We start from the raw sequence: 20342 nt of genomic DNA, 5'->3' as shown, positions 1-20342 counted from the left end.
TGAACACACGGTTATTACTCAAAGATCATACAAACACCTTCCCACCGGACAGTAACAGCATCCGGCACCTTCACACCTTCCCCCTCAACCACAGCTTTCCTGTCCGTGAGGGATGGCCACAGCCACCGGCCGTTCCACAGCACCAAGCTCTTTCCACCACCAGATCTCAAGCATCCCAAGCAGGTTTCCAACCTCACGGCAGGGAGCATTCCTAGGAACCTCGTATTTCCGGACCTCGGGCTGCTCTTTCTGAAGGTAGGAGATAAGCAGAGACAGATGCGACTCTATTATGCAGATGGCGAGATCCGGGACAGAAAGGCTGAGATTCCCCAGATGGTGTTTATTAACCCAAACCTGCTCTTGTAGGATCAAAGGAGTCAGACAGGAGGGAGAGAGCGGCATCCACACAGGGCCATTTACCCCTTCCCGAGACCAACGGATAAACCGCTCCCTCTGATAAGATCCCTCTCGCTTTCCTAGACTAAACACCTCAGTCCCAAACAGGCAAATATTCAGCAGACTCTACAGCAAGTCGTTCTCATTTATTCCCCACGTCTGCGGTAAAAAAGCAGACTTCCTTTGGGACGTTTTAAAAAGAAAAATAAATATAAAGCAGTTTTGCTTCCCCTGGAAACCTGAGGCATTTCCTGATAGCCAGCGGATAGAGTCTGTCGCCCCGTCTACATCCGACGTAATTTGCAGAAATACATAGGTCCAAAGTTGGCTGTGAGGTGAGGCAGAACAAGCTCCCCCAGCCGGCAATCCGAGAAGAAGGAAAACGTGTCCTGGAAGAGCATCCTGAAGTGGCTCAAGTCCTCGACCTGGACACTGATGTTATACTGGGTCTCTGCGACTTCAACCGCTCTCTCGATGACGTGCTCGTTCTGCAGCGGGGAGAGGGAGCACGTAGAATACACCACCTCTCCTCCCGGCTTGGTAGCGAGGATCCCAGCCCTGCAGGCAAGATGAACACACACACACCATCATGGGAAGAAGGGGACTGGGTGGGACACCAGCACTCCCACCCACCGAAACTGGGAAGCCAGCACGTAACTCGTAGGAGGTGAGAGACCAATCTCCTTGAACTCCACAGGCTGAGCAGTCTCACCCTGTCACTGCAACCTGAGGAATGTGTTAGACCAGGGCAATAAGGGTCAAAAAGAGATGCTCCGATTGATAAAGGACTTCACGTGGGAGAGACACTACCGCAGAGCAGCTGGAAGGAGGAATCCTGCGCTTACCTCCAAGGGAATGGGACAAAAGTATGCACAAGGGAAGAAGCTCTCGCAGCTCAAGTGCTGCCACGGGACTCTAAGCTGTGTCCTTCTTGCCCCAGCTCGCAGTCAGCCCATCCAGCCTTCCCAGAGAAACAGGGTGATGAAGCACCACCATGTCCTCCCATGATGTGGACACTCAGGGATCTCCCAAGGATGGCTGCTGAGACCCGGGAGATCATCACACTATATGATCATCACAACGCTACATCCACCCCGTTCCCTAGTGAACCCTCCCTACCTCCTATGGACAGGAAGAACATTTGATCTGATGGAGAACATCTGCACCTGCTTACACTTATTATGATTTGATGTGTTCAACTATTGTCATTCCAGAAAACTACATGTGGTTTCCACATTTCCCAGTTGGGGGCACAGAAAGGTTTCAGCGCTGGCCATGGAGAGCTGCTACCGTAACACAAAATAGCACCCAAACAGCATCCAGCTCACTCACATCAGCAGCTGCAGCTGCAGCATGGGCAACATCTGACGCTCCTTGGTCCTTCTCCTGTGGAAGATGTTGTTGTCCTGCTCCATGACAGAGTGTCTGTCCGTCGTGCAGGGTACGTCCACGAGGACCTGCAGCAGCAGAGGTCTTGCATCAGCCCTGGGCCGGGGCCAAGCTCAGCGAGGTCTCCTACTGCAACCCACCCCTTGCCCAGCTCCTCCACCCTCCCACACACAGAATCACAGAACGGTTCGGGTTGGAAGGGACCTTAAAGACCATCCAGTTCCAACCCCCTGCCACGGGCAGGGACACCTCCCACTAGACCAGGCTGCTCAAAGCCCCATCCAGCCTGGCCTTGGACACTTCCAGGGATGGGGCATCCACAACTTCCCTGGGCAACCTGTTCCAGTGCCTCACTACCTTCACAGTGAAGAAATTTTTCATGATATCCAATCTAAATCTACCCTCTTTCAATTTGAGGCCATTACCCTGTGTCCTATCACTCTACTCCCTGATAAAGAGTCCCTCCCCAGCTTTCCTGTAGGCCCCCTTTAGGTACAGGAAGGGGCTATAAGGTCTCCTCGGAGCCTTCTCTTCTCCAGGCTGAACAACCCCAACTCTCTCAGCCTGTCCTCACAGCAGAGGGGCTCCAGCCCTCTCATCATCTTCGTGGCCCTCCGCTGGACCCACTCCAACAGGTCCACGTCCTTCTTGTGCTGAGGACTCCAGAGCTGGACGCAGTACTCCAGGTGGAATCTTACCAGAGTGGAGCAGAGGGGCAGAATCACCTCCCTGGACCTGCTGGCCACGCTGCTTTTGATGCAGCCCAGGATGCGGTTGGCTTTCTGGGCTGCAAGTGTGCGTTGTCAGCTCACGTTGAGCTTCTCATCCACCAAGCTGGTACCTTGCCTGGGGGACGCTGCCCAAGTACAGGCGTGTGCCCACACCGAACTGCAACTCATCTGGCAGCTTTTGCGTTTCAGGAATGTGTAAACAGGCACGGAAACGGCGGATAATATCACGCTCGCAGGCCCGTCCTCGTTTAAGGTTTCTACTCCGCTCGTCCTCCCGGCAGGCGTTACTGCAGCACCCGTGGCCAGAGCTCCCGCAGTGACACCTCCCGGGGCCACAAACCCAGCTCCCGCCGCTGGACACGGCTCAGAAACAAGAATTATCTAATTGTCACATTTCAGCCCTTGCAGGTGATGGGTTAGAACAGGATTTTTAAGGGGTATTACACAGGTAAATAAAGGTATGACTCCAGATGCCCAGATCCCGCAGGAAGGGTACAGCAGGAAGAAATAATGCGCCGTATGTGGCTTTGTCTTCTCTCTTTGCATTTAAGATTATGGAAAATTATACAATTATACTGCAGGATAAGCTGCTGCCTTCCTCTGAAACAAGAGGGAAGTGAACTAGACGGGTTTAACTCCACCGGTTCCCCACCACCTACCTTATGGAAAGTGCCACCTTCCAGCTGCCCCCAGTCCCGTCCGTCGTAGGACGTGACGCGCACAGTCTCCCTGATTTCTCTGGGAACGTAGCTATGGAGAATCTGGTACAGCCTCTTCGTCCGGGAGATGGAGACGTCGTTGGCTGCCAGATGTCCTGAGAGGACGAAACAACCGCACTGGGAATGTCACTCTTGCAAATCCACACTGGCTCCCCAGCTCTTACAACCAGAGATGATTAACGGTCAGCCATTAACGGGCACAGCACGCTCTCCCAGCCCCATTTTACGCACGGGGACAAGGAACACCCGCCTCCACTTACCACAAATCCCGGTCTGCAGCAGAGCCAGCGTCTTGCCACCCGGAGCCGCGCAGAGGTCGAGGACAAAGTCATCCGGCTGCACGTTGAGCGCCAGGACGGGCAGAAGAGATGCTGCGTCCATGAGATAATAGTCGAGGAGACCCAGGGTGTCCGGCCTGGAAATCACCAGTTTGCGTAAAAAGAAAATAAAAATAGCAAAGGTGTGAGGGGAAAAAGAGACGAGCAAGTTGGCGGTGAGGATGGGGACATGCGGAAGCAGCGGGTGCTGCCACACGTGCAGCCCCCGCGGGCGGCAGCGACAGCGGGCGGCCCCGTCCCAGGGGTGTCTCACCTTGCAGGGCGAAAGCGCGTGATGTCGCCCCGGGGGAAGGTGTAACACCTGATGTTGGAGCGGATGGAGGCACGAAGCGGCGGTGACGTCTCTGCCCGTGTCACCGTCTCTGCCCGCGCCGCCGTCCTCCCCTCGCCAGACCCCTCTGGGGACACGCCGTCCCCTCTCCCCGCTTCCTTTTTGGGGGCTGGGGAAACAAAATCGGTGGCATTCAGCAGCTCCAGCTCTTGGGCGACGTGGCGGACGGCAGAGAAGTTGTTGAGAAGGGCACCATACTTCTGCTCGCAGAGCAGACCGGCGCGCACCGAGGGCCACTGGTCCCGCAGCTGCAGGCTGTAGGTCACGTCAAAGTGGTGCAGGGCCAGGCGCGTGGGCGGGATGCGGGGGGCCGTGGCAGCCTTTTTTGGGGGGAAAAAACCAAAACATTCGGAGATGTTAAAAGATAAAATACCTCAACATCCCAGTGCCCCTGCTCCCCAGCCTCAGGGTTTTTCCAGGAGAATCCAGCACTGGGTTCTGCGCTGCCAAAAGCCCCCGGGGTGTTCCTGCAGCCTCAGAAAGTGACTGTGCCCCCGACACCCGTGGGACGGGGTACTCCCTGGGGGGAATTCGGGACTGGGAATGGCTGAATGGGGCTGGGGGCACAGGGTGGGCACAGGAGGAGGAGGGGAATGGCTGTGTGTGGAGTGGTGTAAGTGGGGTGCAATGGGTGAGGGGGTGCTATAGGATGCAATGTAATGGGGGTGCAATGGGTGAGGTGGGGGTGCAACGGGAGCTGCAAGGGGGCGAAATGAGGAGATTAGAGGGGTGCAACGGCAAGGTGAACTGGGGTAAAACGGGGAGGCAGAGAGGGTGCAAAGAGGGGTGGAATGGGAACAAGAGGAGGCATAAGGAAGGTGGGAGACAGGGGAGAGGGGGGATAGGAAGCGGGGTGCAGTGCAGCGTCACGGGGGGAAAGAGGCGACAGAGGGAGGCGGAACGATCGAAAGAAGATAAGAGCGGGTGCAATGGGGGGACAAAGGGGGTGCAACGGGGTGCAGAAGGGCTAGCGGGGAGAAAGGAGGGGGTGCAATGGGGGAGAAAGGGGGTGCAACAGGGTGCAGAAGGGCTAGCAAGGGGAAGGGACTGGGTGCAATGGGGGGAAAGGGGGTGCAGTGGGGTGCAGAAGGGCTAGCGGGGAGAAAGGAGGGGGTGCAAGGTGGGGACAGGGGGTGCAATGGGGTGCAGAAGGGCTAGTGGGAAGAAAAGAGGAGGTGCAACGGAGGGAAAGGGGGTGCAATGGGGTGCAGAAGGGCTAGTGGGAAGAAAAGAGGGGGTGCAATGGGGGGAAAGGGGGGGCAATGAGGTGCAGAAGGGCTAGCGGGAAGAAAAGAGGAGATGCAATGGAGGGAAAGGGGGTGCAATGGGGTGCAGAAGGGCTAGCGGGGGGAAGGGACGGGGTGCAATGGGGTGAAAGGGGGTGCAATGGGGTGCAGAAGGGCTAGTGGGAAGAAAAGAGGAGGTGCAACGGAGGGAAAGGGGGTGCAATGGGGTGCAGAAGGGCTAGTGGGAAGAAAAGAGGGGGTGCAATGGGGGGAGAGGGGGGGCAATGAGGTGCAGAAGGGCTAGCGGGAAGAAAAGAGGAGATGCAACGGAGGGAAAGGGGGTGCAATGGGGTGCAGAAGGGCTAGCGGGGGGAAAGGAGGGGGTGCAATGGAGGGAAAGAGGGTGCGGGAGGGGCGGGCAGGGCAGCCCCCGCGGCGGGGACCCGCTCACCCACTTCTCCTTGTACCGGTACCGCCGCGGTGCCGGTCCCAGCCCCGGCGGCGGCCGCCCCCGCCGCAGCAGCAGCAGCATTCCCCCCGCCGCCGCCGCCGCCATCGCTCCCGCCATCCTCCCCGCCCCGCCGCCTTCCGGGGCGGCACCGGCACCGCCCCCCAGGGGGACAACCCCCGCCCGGGCTCCCTCCGGCGTGAGGAACCGGGCGCGGGCATCGGCTGCCGAAAGGGACCCGGCGACAAAACGGGCCCTGCGGCGGGAGAAGGGCTCGCAGCCCGGCCGCCATCCCTCCCGGAGCCTTCTCTGCAGACACCGTGCTGCAAAAAAAAAAAACAAACCACCCCCAAACCTCCTAATATCAACGTGCTGCACTTCCCCTGGTAAAGCTCCGTTTCCATCCACTAGGGATTAAGCTCACAATCCACCAGCAAAAGGATGACAGACTGCTACGTTGATAAAGAACATCCGAATTTAAAAGGACGTTTTTCTTCACCTTGAGGAATAGCTGAGAAAGCACTTGCTGCCCCATGAAACATCAGTTTTCCTGCTACTAAACACCCTACTCAGAAGGAAAACAGGTAGAGGATGGACTTGACCCTTTCACAGGTCAGCAGAAGGGACTGGTGACTCGCACAGAAAGGTTTCGGTTCCTCCCCCCGGTGACCCTTCACGCTCTGCTCAGGGTTTGAGGAGGTGGAACCACCACACTGCCCATCTGCAGCCATGTGGTCGGTGGCTCTGGGCAAGAACCCGAAGCCAACCGCAGCCAGGAGGCTCTTCCAGCTGCTGGCAGCAGTAAGTGACAGCATGGGACAACTGACAGTTTTCCCCCAAAGCGGGGAAGCTTCTCTCTCCTAGAAAAGGGTCGCTCCCTTTAATTTAACTTAGAACTTCCTGTGTGAACAATATTGGTCTTGTGGGGCTTGGAAATAATCTTTGTGGCTTCAACAGACAAATTCCTCCCTGTGGGATCACGCTCCAGTCGCACAAAAAGGACATTCCCACAAGGGAGGAAAAGTCTCCCCCTCACAAGCTAGGCCCCGACCTCTGCTAATTTCATCTTAACCCAGAAGCACAAGAACTAGGAAATAAACAGCAGGTATTTCCATGGGAACTTTGAATGTTTAATATGGAAAACTACAGAACATCAATATATTTTCGCACCGCTGCGCATCTTCCACGAGAAGAGACGCAGTGACATGCTGACGCTCGGTCGCTGCCAGGAAGCCGTTTCGTTTGTACTTGTCATGGAGAATGAACGGGCGGGAAACAGGACTGTGGATCCAGGAACCGCCGCCACTGGCTGTGGAAGCAGATGGACAATCGCACCTGCCTTCACTTCAGGTTCTTAAAGAGTTTGTGAGCAACCTGAAAAGAGACAAAGCACTCGGTAACACACAGTTTCAGGCTGGAGATCAGCAGGGTGTTACCACCTATCTCGTGGTTCTCTGGGCCACCAACACACACAGCCCCACAGCCCTCCGCTCTTCCCATTGTTTTGCAACAAGTCATTCCGGAAAACTGACAAGCTGAGATTTCTTACAAAGCTTCACCTCAGGTTCAAAAGGTTTAACTTTAAAATGGCAAATAAAACACTGAAATAACAGTGTCATTTGCAGAGGAGAAACACTGTGCTTGATTTATTTCATTGTTTAATAACCTACCGAATGCCAGCAGGAACTGTTGTAATGGAATCAAACATTTAATAAGAAAAAGCACCAAGGCTCACAATTCTTCAGAGCTCACACTGTGACTGAACAGCTACCAGGTCTCACACTTGAACTGTCTGCCCTCTCAGAAGCGCGGCTAAAGGCAGCTCTGCTCCCAGCACCAGCAGGGACGTTGCATCCACGGGTGCCGCACTTACGCAGTGGTCCCTGGCGTGCAGGAAGTCAAAAAGCTCCTCTGTGCACTGCTCTTCTGTCTGGGACCTGGAGGAGACCCGGGCGTCGCACAGCTCCAGCCGCTCCCGCGCCTTCACGCATTTCTCCGTCTGCTCGCAGTGCTCACGGATGGTGGTTAAGGGATCCTGCAGGGAGGGGGCTGCCGTGAGGAGAGACCCCGAAACGCCGCCTTCCCCCACGGCCCTCACTTCATCAGGCAGCCATATATCCCATGCGGCTTCCCCTCGGAGCAACGAGTCGCTGCAGAAGCTACGGGCCTCCCCCGCCGCCGCCGCGCAAGGGAGGCCCGGGCCCCCCCAGTCCCGCTCCGCCTCTTACCACCAGCTCTTCCTCCTCCTCCTCCTGGGGAAAAGAAAAGAAAGCACAGCCGTGACCGACCGACCGACCGACCGTCAAGCCGCCCTCCCGCGGGGCTCCGTCCCGCCACGGCTCACCTCGGGCTCCCCGGCGTGCACGACGCTGTCCCGCAGCCCCATGGCTCCGCTCCCGCCCCACAGAAGGACTCGCCAGGGTCACCCGCCGGAAGTGGCTCTGCCCGCCCCGGAAGCGGAAGCGCGCCCGCAGCAGCGCTGGGCCTGCCCCCTTCCCCCCCGCTCGAGGACGGTGCTTCACGCCTGGGCGTTTCTCTTCCAAACACGGCAGCCGGCACCGGCGATCGCCTCAGGATGGCAACCGCGCCGTTCCCGGCCTTCTCTTTGCTTTTCTTCCGGGGGATCGCAACCTTGCAGCCGGCTCGGCCTGGCTGCCGCTGCCGGCCCTGTTCGACGCGACCTCCCCAACATGGCCGCCCGCTCCCTCCTCTTCCTCCCAAGATGGCGGCGGCGGCGGCGCGCGGGCGGGGGGGTTGTCCCTCCCCAAGATGGCGGCGGCGCTGAGCGGGGCGATGGCGGCGGAGGGTCCGGGCAGCCTGTTGGCGCTGAGCGCGGCGGCGGTGAGCCGCAGCATGGGGGCCCTGGAGCGGGACGTCTGGGGTAAGGCGGGGGCGGCGCGGGGGTGGTGGGGCGGCGGGGCCCGGGGCCTGCCGGCACCCTGCCGCCCTCTCCCTCTGGCTCTCCGCAGCGCTGCCCGGGCACCTCCTGCGGGGGCTTCTGCCGCTTCTCACCGTCTTTCGACTCGAGCGGGCCGAGGGAGCCGCGCGGAGAGCAGGTGACACGGGCGGGGACGGCGACAAACCCTTGGAGGGGGGAGAGAGGAGCCGCCCGGAACTGACGAGGGTGGACAAATGCCCCCCCCCCACACACACACACACACACTGGGGGGGGGATGCCCCCGACATGCAGAGGTGACCCCACACTGGGGGGACCCCTAGCTGGAGGGACACACCCCGCTTCTAAGGGGATGACACCCCTGGCGTGCAGTCCCTGCTGTCAGAGGTGGCCTGGCCACCTCCCCACGTCCAAAATCGCAAGCCCCCATCCCAGGGAGGGTTCACACAGCGGTGTGGGCCCTGCTGTAACTCTGCTCCTTTTGAGGACCAACAAAACTGCCAGTTTTTAATCTCCCTTCCCTTTAAGGCAGTGGGCTCCACCTCACCACAAATCACCATCCTTTTGCCACAGGGGTCTGGGTCTGGCCCCCCGCCCTGAGCTGCCCCTCGTTTGCCCAGCGCCCCTTGGGGCCCCAGGATGGGGAGATGGGGTGAAAGCGCCTGCTTGATTATTTTTCTTTCCCAGGCCTCTCGACGCAGCCCATCTGGCGCAAGCTGTGGGACGATGTGATGAAAACCAGGCCGCCCAACTCGGAGGTGAGGAAATGCTGCCGGTGGGAGAAGGGTCACAATGCAGGTTTCTTCCGCAAGGTTTCATTTTGAAGCCTGAAGGTGCTGCTGGCCACCTCCCAGTGATTGCTGGCACTTGGTTATAAGTGTACATAGAACTTTGGACCAAGGCATGACCCTGGAATTACAATAATTTTGGGAAACGGGGCTCATAAAATGAAGTGTATTGTACAGTCACACCCGTCATCTCACAACGGCGAGTTGGTGAAAGAATAAATCCTGTCTTTAAAGATGCAACTCTTAGAGAAACAGAGGATAAAAACAGTATCTGATATCAAGCTTACACCTACACTGGCAAAAAAATGTGCTGATGTCTTAGAAAGCACTAGAAAAATACTTGTAGAAGACAGTGAGTTTGCAAGAATGGTTTTATGTAGGAAAACTGAAGGAGCTCCATTGATTCATCATCGCGAAAGACTAGTTAACAGCCAACTTAATCACAGACTATAAATAGACGCTTGGGAAAACAACTCCTCATTATGTGGTTTTTAATAGGCAAAAACATAGCTGAGCTTCAGCTTCAGACCACTGAATATGTTTTAATTAGGCCAAAAGCAGGATGAAGAGGTAGCAATGAGAGTAACTTGGTTTTTCAACAAGTACAATGAGAAAGATGTTGAGAACTAGGAAGGTAGTCTCAGTAGCACTAGCAGTAGGTTTTTTTGGACACCGTGTTTACCAGCTTAGCAGGTAGCAATAATTCAACTTTAAAAGAAAAAGAAAAATCATGGCTGGCTTTTTGTTAACATGGTCGTGTTAAATAGGTTTTACCTTTGTTGACTCTAAGGTAATTTAATTGCAGAATATAACCTGTTGGAGGAAGAAGTTCCTTGAAACATTCTTCTCAAACGTTCTTCACGGTGTCTTGGATGTTTCCTCTGACTGGCGTCTCAACGACCATCACTTTTCACCACTGCTGCACAGCTCCCCGCACGTTTCCCAGCTTACCCTCTGCAACATGCTGCAGGGCGCGGTGGAGCTCACTGCTGAGCACAACCAGAAAGTGCTTGAAAACTTGGCTGTCTCCCTGCGGATCCTGAAGTTCCAGCACCTCCTCTCCTCCGACCAGTCCATCAGGCGTTCGCTGGTTTTACTTCTTCATCGGCTGATTCACCATGGCTCTGTCAGCCAAGTGTCCATGTATTCCTGGCCTGTTCCCGACACGGTTCTTCTCGTTCTTATTTTGAGCATGAGTGCTGGGTTCTGGCGCTCGGGAAATGCCCTCACCTATCAGAGCAGCCCATGTGGCCTTTGCAGAGAGAAGGACAAAGCCCAAAGCCAGGAGTCAGCACAAGAGCGAGTAGAGAGGGGCCATTGCGATGGAAGGGAGTGGAGCGATGGTGAGAACCAGAAGGGATCTCCTAGAGCTCCGGAGGAGCCTGATGCGGAGGTCAACAGATGCAGGGCTGATGTTTGCCTGAACTCTGTCCTCTCCGGACCGAGAAGTCCTCTGCAAAACCAAGCGTGTGAGGAAGCAAGCAGCAAGGTGCCCTGTGACACCAGCATTCAGGGAGGGTCGTCTTGTTGCATTTCAGACCAGCTGTCCTGTCACTCCGTTCTTCGAAAGACACGCAGACGGCTGAAATCTGCAGTGGGGAAGAAACGTCGCTGCCTCAGACGAAGCAGGGGACCATATGCTGACCCAGAAGACCTGTATGATTTTGTTTTTACTGTTGCTAGAGAGGATAATTCAGGATTACTCGACAAAAACAGCACCACAGAGGGAGAAAATGCTGAGAACTGGACTAGTTCCTCCCCAGGATCTCCATGCACTGGCCATGCTGTCTGTAAGAAAAGAGGAGGATCTGCTGGGATCTTTTCTCTGAAAGCTGCTCATCGCTTCCGAAGTGTGTCCACGCTGGAATTGTTCTCCATTCCTTTGACTGGGGAGACATGTCGGACTCTGAGTAACCTACTGAGCTCCTGGGTGTCTTTAGAGAACTTGGTTCTGTCTTACAACGGTTAGTGGTATGAACAGGTTGCTTCCTTCCAGCTCTGGTCTAATGGTCTGACTTATTACTCAGGTTTACCCTGATTTTATTTTTACTGGAATGGTCATTGTAAGAGTATTGGTACCTGGTTTTGAGAATGGCATTGGTAGAGATGGTTAATGAGTGTGAGGACTTGTTTGAGGGAGAGAATGGGGCCCTCCTGCCCCAGAACAGCCCCCGGCCTCGTGCTTAAACTCCATCCAGAGAGGGTGAAGGAAAGAGCCAGATCTCCATCTCCTGTGTACACTGTCAGTGCTCTAGCTTAAGAACGTGTGGATAAAGCAGTCTGTGAGTTTAGCCTTTGAATTTTGGTTGCTTGGCTGCTGGTGCAGCTCCAGCTGCCTGTGCGTTGGTGTCTGTACAGGCACATCTAACACCTTTCTGTACAAATGCTGTTCCAGGTCTGGATGCTAATATCTTCTGCATCCTCTCCGGGCTCCGAGCCCTCTCCCGCCACTCAGACTGCCACCTCCGCGTGGTGCGCGTCAGCGATGTCTTCTCTCACATGCCCTGCATGGAGCTTGTTCGCTGCATCCTGAGCGCCTTTCCCCGTCTCCACATGCTCTCAGTCAGCTTCGACCTCAAAAACCAGCTGGAGGTGAACAGGCCAGAGGGGAATCCAAGCTGCAGTCAGGCAGAAATCCCAGGTAGGAATCATCATTCTGAGTGATGACCAGGACACAGCAGGCAGATAGAGCTGTAAAAGCTTGGCAAGCAGATTTGAACTCTGCAGTGTTACAGTGGTATGTAATTAAGCAATTACAGCCTCACCTTTCTGATTTAGATGGTTTTGCAGTTTGTCATTTCTAGTTTGTGATGTGCTCTGTGGAGCCTGAGTCTTGGACAAAGCATTTTATTGCTGTATGCCAACCTGCTGCAACATCAGCTTTGTACAGGGCCAGTCGTAACCTGCAGGGACTGTCCACACAGCTCACAGGAGCGTATCCCACCGGATCTGTAAATCGGTTGTGAGCTTCTGCTTTGTCCATCCTATTGACTGTGAAGCTCTAAGCCTTAGCTGGACCCTTAAGCAGAAAGAAAGCATCTCTTGATCATCACAATACCACAGGTGATGGCAAAGCACTGCCCAAGCCTCTGGATTACAGTCTGGGAGCTATAACAGCATGTTCTCAGCCCACAGGTCTCATTGTCCTTGAATGACCAGAAAAGCAGTAAGCAAAGCTTGAGCGAGTACAGAGTGGGGTCAGTGAAGAGCTGTGCTCTGGGAAGACGCTGACTGGTTTGTGCGTAAAGGGTGTGACCTTTTCTTAAGCGTTGTTTCATTGCCAGAACATAATAGAAATTGGTGGCCCTGTGGTCTGGCAGGAGTCCTGAAATGAGCCTTAAGTGATTTACATTACCATAGGTTTGAGTTGCCATAGTGCTCTGTGAGGCAGGGTGTGTTGCATAGGCACTTTCTGCCAACCTAAACGATAGTCATGTCAGGCACATGGGCTTCTTGCTTGTTCTAGGACCTAGCTCCAGACCAAGCTCTTTCATTGTTGTTTGTTTTTCTTCCCTTAGAGAGCTGCCTGGAGCAGCTGGAGATTCGATTCCCCAGGGAACCTCTGCACACCGCATTTCTGGTGCCAGTGCTCAAGGCGTCAAAGTCCCTCCAGCAGTTGTCCCTTGACAGCGCCACACTGCCCTGTTCTCAGGAGTTTGGCCTCCTTTTGGAGGCGCTCAAAGGTACTCTGCTAACCTGTAGGTAGCATCCCTGTGAGACACAGAGTAGCTTCCTTGCTGTGATCTTCCATCCTTTAGCATGAAGCCAGCTCAGGTGGGTCCATTTCTTCAGTGTGGACATCCTGAAATCTCCCAAGAAAAGGAAATGGGTGTCAGCCATCCCACTTTCTGTGCTGAGCATGTGAATGATGCTGCACAGCAGGTTGGTTCCTTTTTAATTACCCACAATCCAGCACAAATTATCCACGGTCCAACTCAGTTTCTGGGCATTAACTGGTAGTTGGGTCACGCTCTTTTCATCCCAAGGCTGAACAGTATTTTACCTGAGAACTTGTTTTGCTTTTAGAGTGTAATCCAAATTTGAAGAAACTGAGCTTTCATGATATGAACCTGGCTGAGCACCAGAAAGAAGTTCTGCTTTTGCTTCAGGATCCCGTCCTGCAAGGTACAGCAAACTCCTGGGTGCTGTTGCTTGGAAAAGTGTGGCAGGTGGCTGCTTTTGGCTGGCTGACATTTAAGAGGGGATCTTCCAGTGTGTAAGATTTAGCCAAATATCACTGTCCCTGCAGCAGGTCTGTAGCTGTTGGCAGAATGGGAACACATCTGGTTCTTTGTGCCAGCAGGGCAGAGAGAGGAGCAGCTGCAAAGCTGGCGTATGCTGCAGAATCTGTAGTCTTGGCTATAAAACCAAGATTTTTAACCTGCAGAGCACATCAGCCTTTAAGTGGGTCAGCTGGCAAAGCCCTTCCCTGGGTGTGATCTCTGCTCTCTTCCTGTGACAGAGCCGTTCTGCTGTTGCATGCCATCCACTGCTGGGGAAGCTTTGTTCTTGCATACGGATTAGGGGCTGGAGCTGTCTGCAGCATGCAACAATGGAATAATGAAGCACACAGGGAGTACTAACATGTACTGTCAATCCATTTCTTCCATAGAAATCACATTTTCTTTCTGCCGTCTGTTTGAAAGCTCTACTACTGAGTTTTTGTCAGAAATAATCAATACAGTGAAAAGAAATTCATCTCTGAAGAGCCTCAAACTGCCTGGGAATCGCCTTGGTACGTACTGTGGTTGTTGCTATGGGGCCTTGACCTTAGACCAGCCCTCTTGGGGATAACTTCAGGGCTGGAGTTAGGACCATTGCTAGCTGCTGACCTCCATGCTGAACTTAACACATGGACGAACAGAGTGGATTTAGCTCACAAAATAAGGAGCACTGAGTTCATTTGTTAAAGGTAGAGTTTCAGTTGTGTTCAGCAATGTACCAAGAGGCCAGGTGCTGCGCAGGCATTACGGTTGCTTTTCTCTGCAGCAAAAGCAGGTATCAGCAGGCCTCCAGATTTGACCGAACGCTGATCTGCTTCAGACCCTTTAACAGGAACAGATCCAGCAGCAGATGCACAGCGTCTCATCCAGAGGCACAGGTTTTGCCCAAGTTTGGGCATTTTGTGCCTTAAAAGCAGTTGGCAGCCACTGGAGGGATGGGAACAAGTAAAGGAAGGGTTTGTGTCAAAGTGGAACAGAATTTACAGAAATAAGAGGCTTTTTGGATCATAGGCCAAGTAGAAACGTTTGAGAAATGAATTTCAGGCAAATCCAGAATATTGTTTTCCGGTTTTAATTAAATGGGAAGTCTTGGGATCACCTGGAATAGACTTAATTTCTAAAGTTTGTGTTTAACCCTGTGCTTTTAGCCATTTTTAGAACAAAGCTGCATACTGACTGCTCAAACAAAACCAGGATTTTTCTAGTGAAACAAACTGCCCATTCAGCAAGTGTTTCCACTGCCTTGAACTCTGTGCTCCAGGGGGTGAACTTGCTCTGCACCACTGAGGGGGACAAACTGAGTGTGCAAAGATGAGCCCTTTTGCTGCATGCACGTGCTTACAGCGTCCTTTCTGCACTATTATCCCAGTCCTCTGGCCGTTTAAATGTTTAAGACAGTTCCCAGTTTGCATCTAACACCTGCATTTCTCCCCTCTTAGGGAATCACAGGCTGGTCGCCCTTGCAGACATTTTCTCTGAAGATTCCTCTTCTTCTCTTTGCCAGCTGGATGTCAGGTATTCTGCTGCTCTAAACACGCTGAGTTTCTTGTTTTGGGAGGGCCAGAGCTGAACTGGGCTCGGACAGCAGGAGAAGCCTGAGCATGGTTTTGTTCCTTCCTCAAGGGAACCTGTGCCCAAGAAAAGCTTAGAGGATGCTGCAATGGGCACATACAACCTCAGGGACCTCCAGCAGCTCTGAGGGATCTCAGTGTCCCTTTTATAAATGGGTCAAGCTCTGTCTTAAAAGTAGCTTTGGTTTGCTGCTCCCTTGGGAGGCTGCTGCAAGTCCTTCCTGCGCTGTAGGTTAGAACTCACATCCCTACGTGCTGATTCTTAGGCATCAGCATGAATAGCTCTCTTCCCACTGCCCTGCAACAGGGAGAGAATGCTCTTATTGCCCCTGCCAGATCCTGTGAATGTCTCCGCATTCTTTGCATCATCTTTGGTCTTCAACCTGAACTGCTGCTCTCTTCTTGAGCCTGAATGGCACTAACCTTCACATTATGGAGGGTGATATTTCTGCAGTACTGTCTGTTTTGCTTGATTTCTGCCCTCCCCTGCTTCTTTATATCCTAATGGCTCAGGTTGCTGAGAGTACACAGGCTTGACAATTTATTTAACTATGGCCACTCCTGCAGCAGCCTTGAATCCTGAATCTGTATCTGCACCTGACTGTTACTGTGCCTCTCACAAGATTAAGTCCAGCAGGCAACTTCATATTTATTTACACATCTATGCAGGGGAAATGACCTTTTAACCTCCTAGCAACCCTAGGGCCTGACACGTGCTCCCCAGCTTTTCTCAGAAGGAAATGGTCAATGGTCACTTACTGCTGGGGGCTGCACTGGACCAGGCCCCTTGGTCCCGGCAGTTGACAGCTGCTGTGAGACCAAAGTGCTCCTGGCACTGCTCTACAAGCAGCTTGGGTACGGCAGCATTTTAAGGCCACATCTGGGTATACTGAGGTCACTAGTAAGGAGGCCAGAAGAGTGAGTTTAACTTGTCAGTTTTAAAAAGCTTCCAGCTCTTCATACTACTGTGCTTCAGTTTTGTTTTTCATCAAAACTAACAGACTACTCCCACTTTGTACTGCTGAAGGAAGTTGTACTTTGCATTGAAACATCCTCAACTACTTGCCTAGACAGCTACTGAAGGAATAGTAATTTAAACTGCTTAAATTATAGCCTAGGCTCTTAATGACTTTTTTTTTTTTCTCCTCCTTTCCCTGAAAAGCTCAAATTGCATCAAACCTGACGGGCTCCTGGAGTTCACAAAGAAGCTGGAAGGGCACATCCAGCAGAGAGGGGGACAGATTCAATTCACGCATCTCCGCCTCTTCCAAAATTGGCTGGACCAGGATGCTGAAACAGCTCAAGAAGCGCTTCGGCGTCTCAAAGCTGTGTGCAGTGTGGTCAATGACTCGTGGGACTCCTCCCAGGCCTTTGCTGACTACATCAGCGTCATGTGATGGATGCAGGAGCAGGAGAAAACCGATCAGCTTGAACTAAGCAGTTCAGTCCCTGGCCAATAAAATTTATTTCACAGCACAGGTGAGGTTTTCTTCCCCTGGTTCAAGCAGGGTACAGTTGTTCTTGTCACATGTCTATTCATTTGAAGAAGGGGTACCACAGTGAGGTGACACACAAGACCGTGCGGGTCAACAGTTGTATTTCCAGTTGATCTAACTCTGCCATCTTCTCAGTTTGAATATTTTAAGTGGGACAGATATCAAATGAACTTCTGTGACTTCCTGCAGATCTCCAGACAAGCAGTTATTTATTTCACTAGGTGTTGTTACAAATTTCATGTTGTTTCAGCCAATATCTCATCAATAACTCTCCATCGATGCGGCCCAAAAGCCATCTGGTTGTGGTCCTTGGCAGCCAGCTCTAGGTGACATTGATTTTTTTGAGCAGGGGTGTTGGACAATACGACCTTGAGGTCCCTTCCAACTTCAGCCATTCTGTGAAATAACAACTCCTCCCTCCATTTAAAGGGAGTAGAAAACAAGCTAAAAAAGCCCCCAGCCTTGACCATTTATATTTGGAAAATTTTACTTTATACCAAAAAAAATAATATTTATGTACCAAGTAGCCTGCTGTTTATTTACAATCATTTATCAAGGGGTTTGGGACAAGAATTCTTCTCACCCCTTTCCAACGTGTGTAGTCATTTTACAGAGGTTTTGAAGTTTGTTCTTTTGTAACACTTTTATAATAAAAATATAATTAAGACCCATAATGTACTGAAGTGTGAATTTTATTACTGGCTTGTAATATGATCTAATTAAAACACTGCTAGATCAGGGGATCCTGCCCATAACAAAGCAAGTGGTTTTAGAAGTGGAGTTACCTTAGTAAGCCTGATTTCCTACTGCATCCATGATCGTTCAGTCTAGATGTTCAACATAAAAGCTGAAAATTTTTTCCCTTATACAGATCTTCTCGTTCCTGAGTAATCAGCAAGGTTCACATTTCACAACAGAAATGGATCCTTTTAAGTTTCTGGTCAGCAGCTGTAAGCCATAGCTGTCAAGGAAAAAAACATGACTGTGCACATCAAGTGCTATAAAACTGCAAGCTTAACTTAAACCTGGAGACAAAACTTGGCTGAGTAGAAGGCACAGACACCAACAGCATGAGAACCAGTGCTGAATCTGATCAAGCACACAAAGTCCAGCTATTGCCAGTTCCCAAAGGGCTGTTTTTCAGGCACACAACACAACAGCAGAGAAGCCATGGACTCCTTGCTGTTGCAGTAGTCCGACCAGTGCTAAGGGCCTTCCAGCCTCTCAGAAACCACGCTGTTCTGCTATTCCACAGCCACACAACAATCCAGCATGTACGGCTACCCACTGCCCCTTTCCTTGAAAGGGATTAAAGTGGGGTGAACTGCCACGGCAGCCTGCCCTTGCCCCCACAGGGGACAGTAACCTGTCAGGGAATCCCTCGCTGCTCCTCATGGGAGTGGTGATGAAAAGTGAAGGTGACGGCAGCATCCCATGCAGCCTTCAGCACGGAGTCCTGCAGCCCCCGCTTATCAGCACAGTGGTTCCACTGGGAGAGGTCAGAGGTGCAGTCAGACCCTTCAGGAGGGGGCCGTACCTGGTGGCCATTCACACAGCGACGACACTTGATCCTGGAACAGAGCCAGCACAAGATCAGTGCAGGGTTCCTCCACTTCTTTAGTGTATGGGTTGTTTAAAAATCCAGCCCAGTCCCCTTCACCTGCAACGCTGGCAACTGGATTTTCAGGCAGGATTAACTACTACCATGTTTCGTTTAAACACAATGACCTTCTGGCACATGCGACATAAGGAATGACTCCCACACTCTGGAAACACCAAGGTTCTGTTTCTAATGGCAGTGCACCTCCATGTTTAGCCATGTAGGAATGGTCCAGCAGGACCCAGGGGAAGTTCAGGAGGAGTTTCTCCTGGAAGGTGAGGGATGCTGCTTAGAGCAGATCTCGAGTGAACACCCCCACTGCTAACACATTCTTAGCACTGTGTTCAAGAGAGCACACCACACTCCAAACCGCTCCATCTTGGCTCCCACCACAGCCACCAGATTGTGCTCAGCCTGTTTTGGAGATGCCCGACTGAGCTGCCACATGAGACGACAAAGAGCAGCAGCAGCTCCGCCAGCAAAGCTTGTTGCCATGCAGACCGGATACCTACAGAGAGCGAAGCTTTGAGTCAGCTTAAAATTAATCCTCTTCACTTCTTGCTTGAACTAAGAGTCTTAACTTTCACAGTGAAGCATTTTCCTGCATTCCCTGTCCTCTTTCTGGTGGCTACAATACCACAGGTTTCAGGGGTGGGGGAGAAGGGCAGGCAATGGAGAAGAGAGCAGCACTTGGTTGGCCTCATGAATACTTAGCAGATATAGTAGCCCTGGCAGTAGAAACAGCTCAGCATTTGGAGATCGCAGACCACCAGAAAGAGGGTGGCAAGACAGGACCAAGTTAGGCTCCACTAATTTGAACAACTCCGATCAATTTTTCTCATTTCATTATCTGCAATATTTCGCAGCCTCCAAACACAGGCAGCAACAAGATAGTTTGCTTACTTGTCCAGCCAGCACAGCTTTTCTAAGACAACAAAAAGGGAGGACAGCAAGGAAGTGCTCAACTCCAGATGGTAACAGCTTCATAAGCAGAGACACCTGAGGCTCCCTCTCTCTGAGCTTTCTCCTGCTGCCTGAGGAACCGCTGAATCAGTAGACCAAACTGTGGAGCGGGTTTTTTGCTGACCCTATCCATTAACCATTCAGTGTACTCACTTGTCATGGGTGTCACTGGTGGTGGTCTCATTCAGTGTGAAGAGCTCCTTCAGCTCCCCGAGTGAGAAGTGCCTTTCTACATCCTGCTCTTCATCCACTACACAGCTGCTGAGGGCCTTCTTGTGGGTCTGGCGCTGGAATATCTTCTCCTCTATGGTGCCCGTCTACAGGAGAGAGTCAGAGATGAAGCCCAGTTGGGACACTGGTGTTAAAGAAGCACTACATTGGGAAAGTGTCACAGATCAAATGGCAGTAAGCTGTCAGGACCATTTATGCCTTGCCAGACCAGTACGGATGACAGGCCGAGTGTTACTAGCTGCACTCCAACCATGTCCTGTTTGGTTACTGATCTAACCCAACTCTGCTTCTCATGTCTTTCATTGTGGCTACAGGAGTGGGTCCGACAGAGATATGGATGAGGCAGGTGTGGAGCTGCCACTTGCAGCTCGAGCTCACACACTGCACCAGTTTGGGCTGACAGGAAAGAAGGGAAAGGAGATGAGCAGCTATAGCCACTCCCTGTCAAAAAAACAGCCCAAACACAACCTCTCCCAAAAAACTGCAACAAGGGCTAGCCCTGGATGACACGATGAAAATCAGCAGTATTTGCTGGTTCACCCACACACAGATCAATCCCACCCACTCTCTGGAGGGAGATGACTACTTCTAGAACAGATGTGCAGGAAGCCCAGTATGCTGCATTTTTAAGGCAAAAAGCTAAAAGCAAATATCTGTATGACATTTGTCAGGTCAGAGAAAAAAGTGGAACACCTCAGGAAGAGACGGGCGAAGAACATCTGTTTTGTCAAAGTAAAATAATAATTGATCAAGGAACACAAGCTTACCAAAAACACCACCCGGAAACAAAAAACACAAAACAAAACAAAACCAAAACAAAAAACCCAACAGTCTGAACTAATGAGAGGTGAAGGTGAGCAAGGGCAGAGAGGGGACATTTCTGAGCAGTAATCACTACCGGCACTGCTGGACAAAGTGTTACAGTAGCCTGAAAAGACGAGTCTGCTTCTGCTTTGTGCTTTTCCTTTACAGAGCAGCTACCCCACCCGCTAACTC

At 52.4% G+C, this 20342-nt stretch overlaps 4 protein-coding genes across 4 annotated transcripts in view; 1 reads left to right on the top strand and 3 right to left on the bottom strand.

Moving 5' to 3' along the window:
- Positions 1-521: 521 nt before the first annotated feature.
- NSUN4 (NOP2/Sun RNA methyltransferase 4) lies at positions 522-6230 on the bottom strand. Its single transcript, XM_074596674.1, has 6 exons — positions 5582-6230; positions 3827-4224; positions 3496-3650; positions 3176-3330; positions 1729-1853; positions 522-954 (listed from the first exon to the last, which is right to left on the bottom strand). The coding sequence occupies exons 1-6, from the start codon at positions 5696-5698 to the stop codon at positions 681-683; spliced, it is 1224 nt and encodes a 407-aa protein (XP_074452775.1). The 5' UTR covers positions 5699-6230; the 3' UTR covers positions 522-680.
- Positions 6231-6686: 456 nt separating this feature from the next.
- Positions 6687-8037, bottom strand: UQCRH (ubiquinol-cytochrome c reductase hinge protein). The gene is made up of 4 exons (XM_074596675.1): positions 7923-8037; positions 7807-7830; positions 7452-7613; positions 6687-6952 (listed from the first exon to the last, which is right to left on the bottom strand). Exons 1-4 carry the CDS (start codon positions 7962-7964, stop codon positions 6920-6922), a joined length of 261 nt encoding a protein of 86 aa, XP_074452776.1. The 5' UTR covers positions 7965-8037; the 3' UTR covers positions 6687-6919.
- Positions 8038-8333: 296 nt separating this feature from the next.
- LRRC41 (leucine rich repeat containing 41) lies at positions 8334-17226 on the top strand. The gene is made up of 10 exons (XM_074596670.1): positions 8334-8459; positions 8548-8634; positions 9162-9232; positions 10068-11226; positions 11658-11903; positions 12781-12945; positions 13289-13387; positions 13875-13997; positions 14925-15000; positions 16219-17226. Exons 1-10 carry the CDS (start codon positions 8348-8350, stop codon positions 16451-16453), a joined length of 2373 nt encoding a protein of 790 aa, XP_074452771.1. The 5' UTR covers positions 8334-8347; the 3' UTR covers positions 16454-17226.
- RAD54L (RAD54 like) overlaps positions 17201-20342 on the bottom strand; it is a 19730-nt gene continuing 16588 nt past the window's right edge. The window contains exons 17-18 of the mRNA XM_074596671.1: positions 19269-19432; positions 17201-18123 (exon numbers count right to left, since the gene is read on the bottom strand). Of these exons, the coding sequence (XP_074452772.1) occupies positions 17922-18123; positions 19269-19432 (366 nt within the window). The 3' untranslated portion in view covers positions 17201-17921. The remainder of the gene's footprint in view (positions 18124-19268; positions 19433-20342) is intronic.

Source organism: Larus michahellis, chromosome 8, assembly GCF_964199755.1.
Source record: "Larus michahellis chromosome 8, bLarMic1.1, whole genome shotgun sequence".
NCBI classification, from domain to species: domain Eukaryota; kingdom Metazoa; phylum Chordata; class Aves; order Charadriiformes; family Laridae; genus Larus; species Larus michahellis.
The sequence above is the reverse complement of the archived record's forward strand: the minus strand, read 5'-3'. Positions and strand labels throughout refer to the sequence as shown.

What these genes read in the sequence shown, in the direction of transcription:
- NSUN4 (XM_074596674.1), bottom strand. Translation starts at nt 5,698, where the DNA reads ATGGCGGGAGCGATGGCGGCGGCGGCGGCGGGGGGAATGCTGCTGCTG. An exon ending in AAGGTGGCACTTTCCATAAG is followed by an intron (nt 1,854 to 3,175) that starts GTAGGTGGTGGG and finishes CTGCTGCTGCAG; the next exon opens with GTCCTCGTGGACGTACCCTG. An exon ending in CTGCAGCTGCAGCTGCTGAT is followed by an intron (nt 955 to 1,728) that starts GTGAGTGAGCTG and finishes TCTTGCCTGCAG; the next exon opens with GGCTGGGATCCTCGCTACCA.
- LRRC41 (XM_074596670.1), top strand. Translation starts at nt 8,348, where the DNA reads ATGGCGGCGGCGCTGAGCGGGGCGATGGCGGCGGAGGGTCCGGGCAGC. An exon ending in CCTGGAGCGGGACGTCTGGG is followed by an intron (nt 8,460 to 8,547) that starts GTAAGGCGGGGG and finishes GGCTCTCCGCAG; the next exon opens with CGCTGCCCGGGCACCTCCTG. An exon ending in GGGAGCCGCGCGGAGAGCAG is followed by an intron (nt 8,635 to 9,161) that starts GTGACACGGGCG and finishes TTTCTTTCCCAG; the next exon opens with GCCTCTCGACGCAGCCCATC.
- UQCRH (XM_074596675.1), bottom strand. Translation starts at nt 7,964, where the DNA reads ATGGGGCTGCGGGACAGCGTCGTGCACGCCGGGGAGCCCGAG. An exon ending in TGCACGCCGGGGAGCCCGAG is followed by an intron (nt 7,831 to 7,922) that starts GTGAGCCGTGGC and finishes TCTTTTCCCCAG; the next exon opens with GAGGAGGAGGAGGAAGAGCT. An exon ending in TGCACGCCAGGGACCACTGC is followed by an intron (nt 6,953 to 7,451) that starts GTAAGTGCGGCA and finishes GTCTCTTTTCAG; the next exon opens with GTTGCTCACAAACTCTTTAA.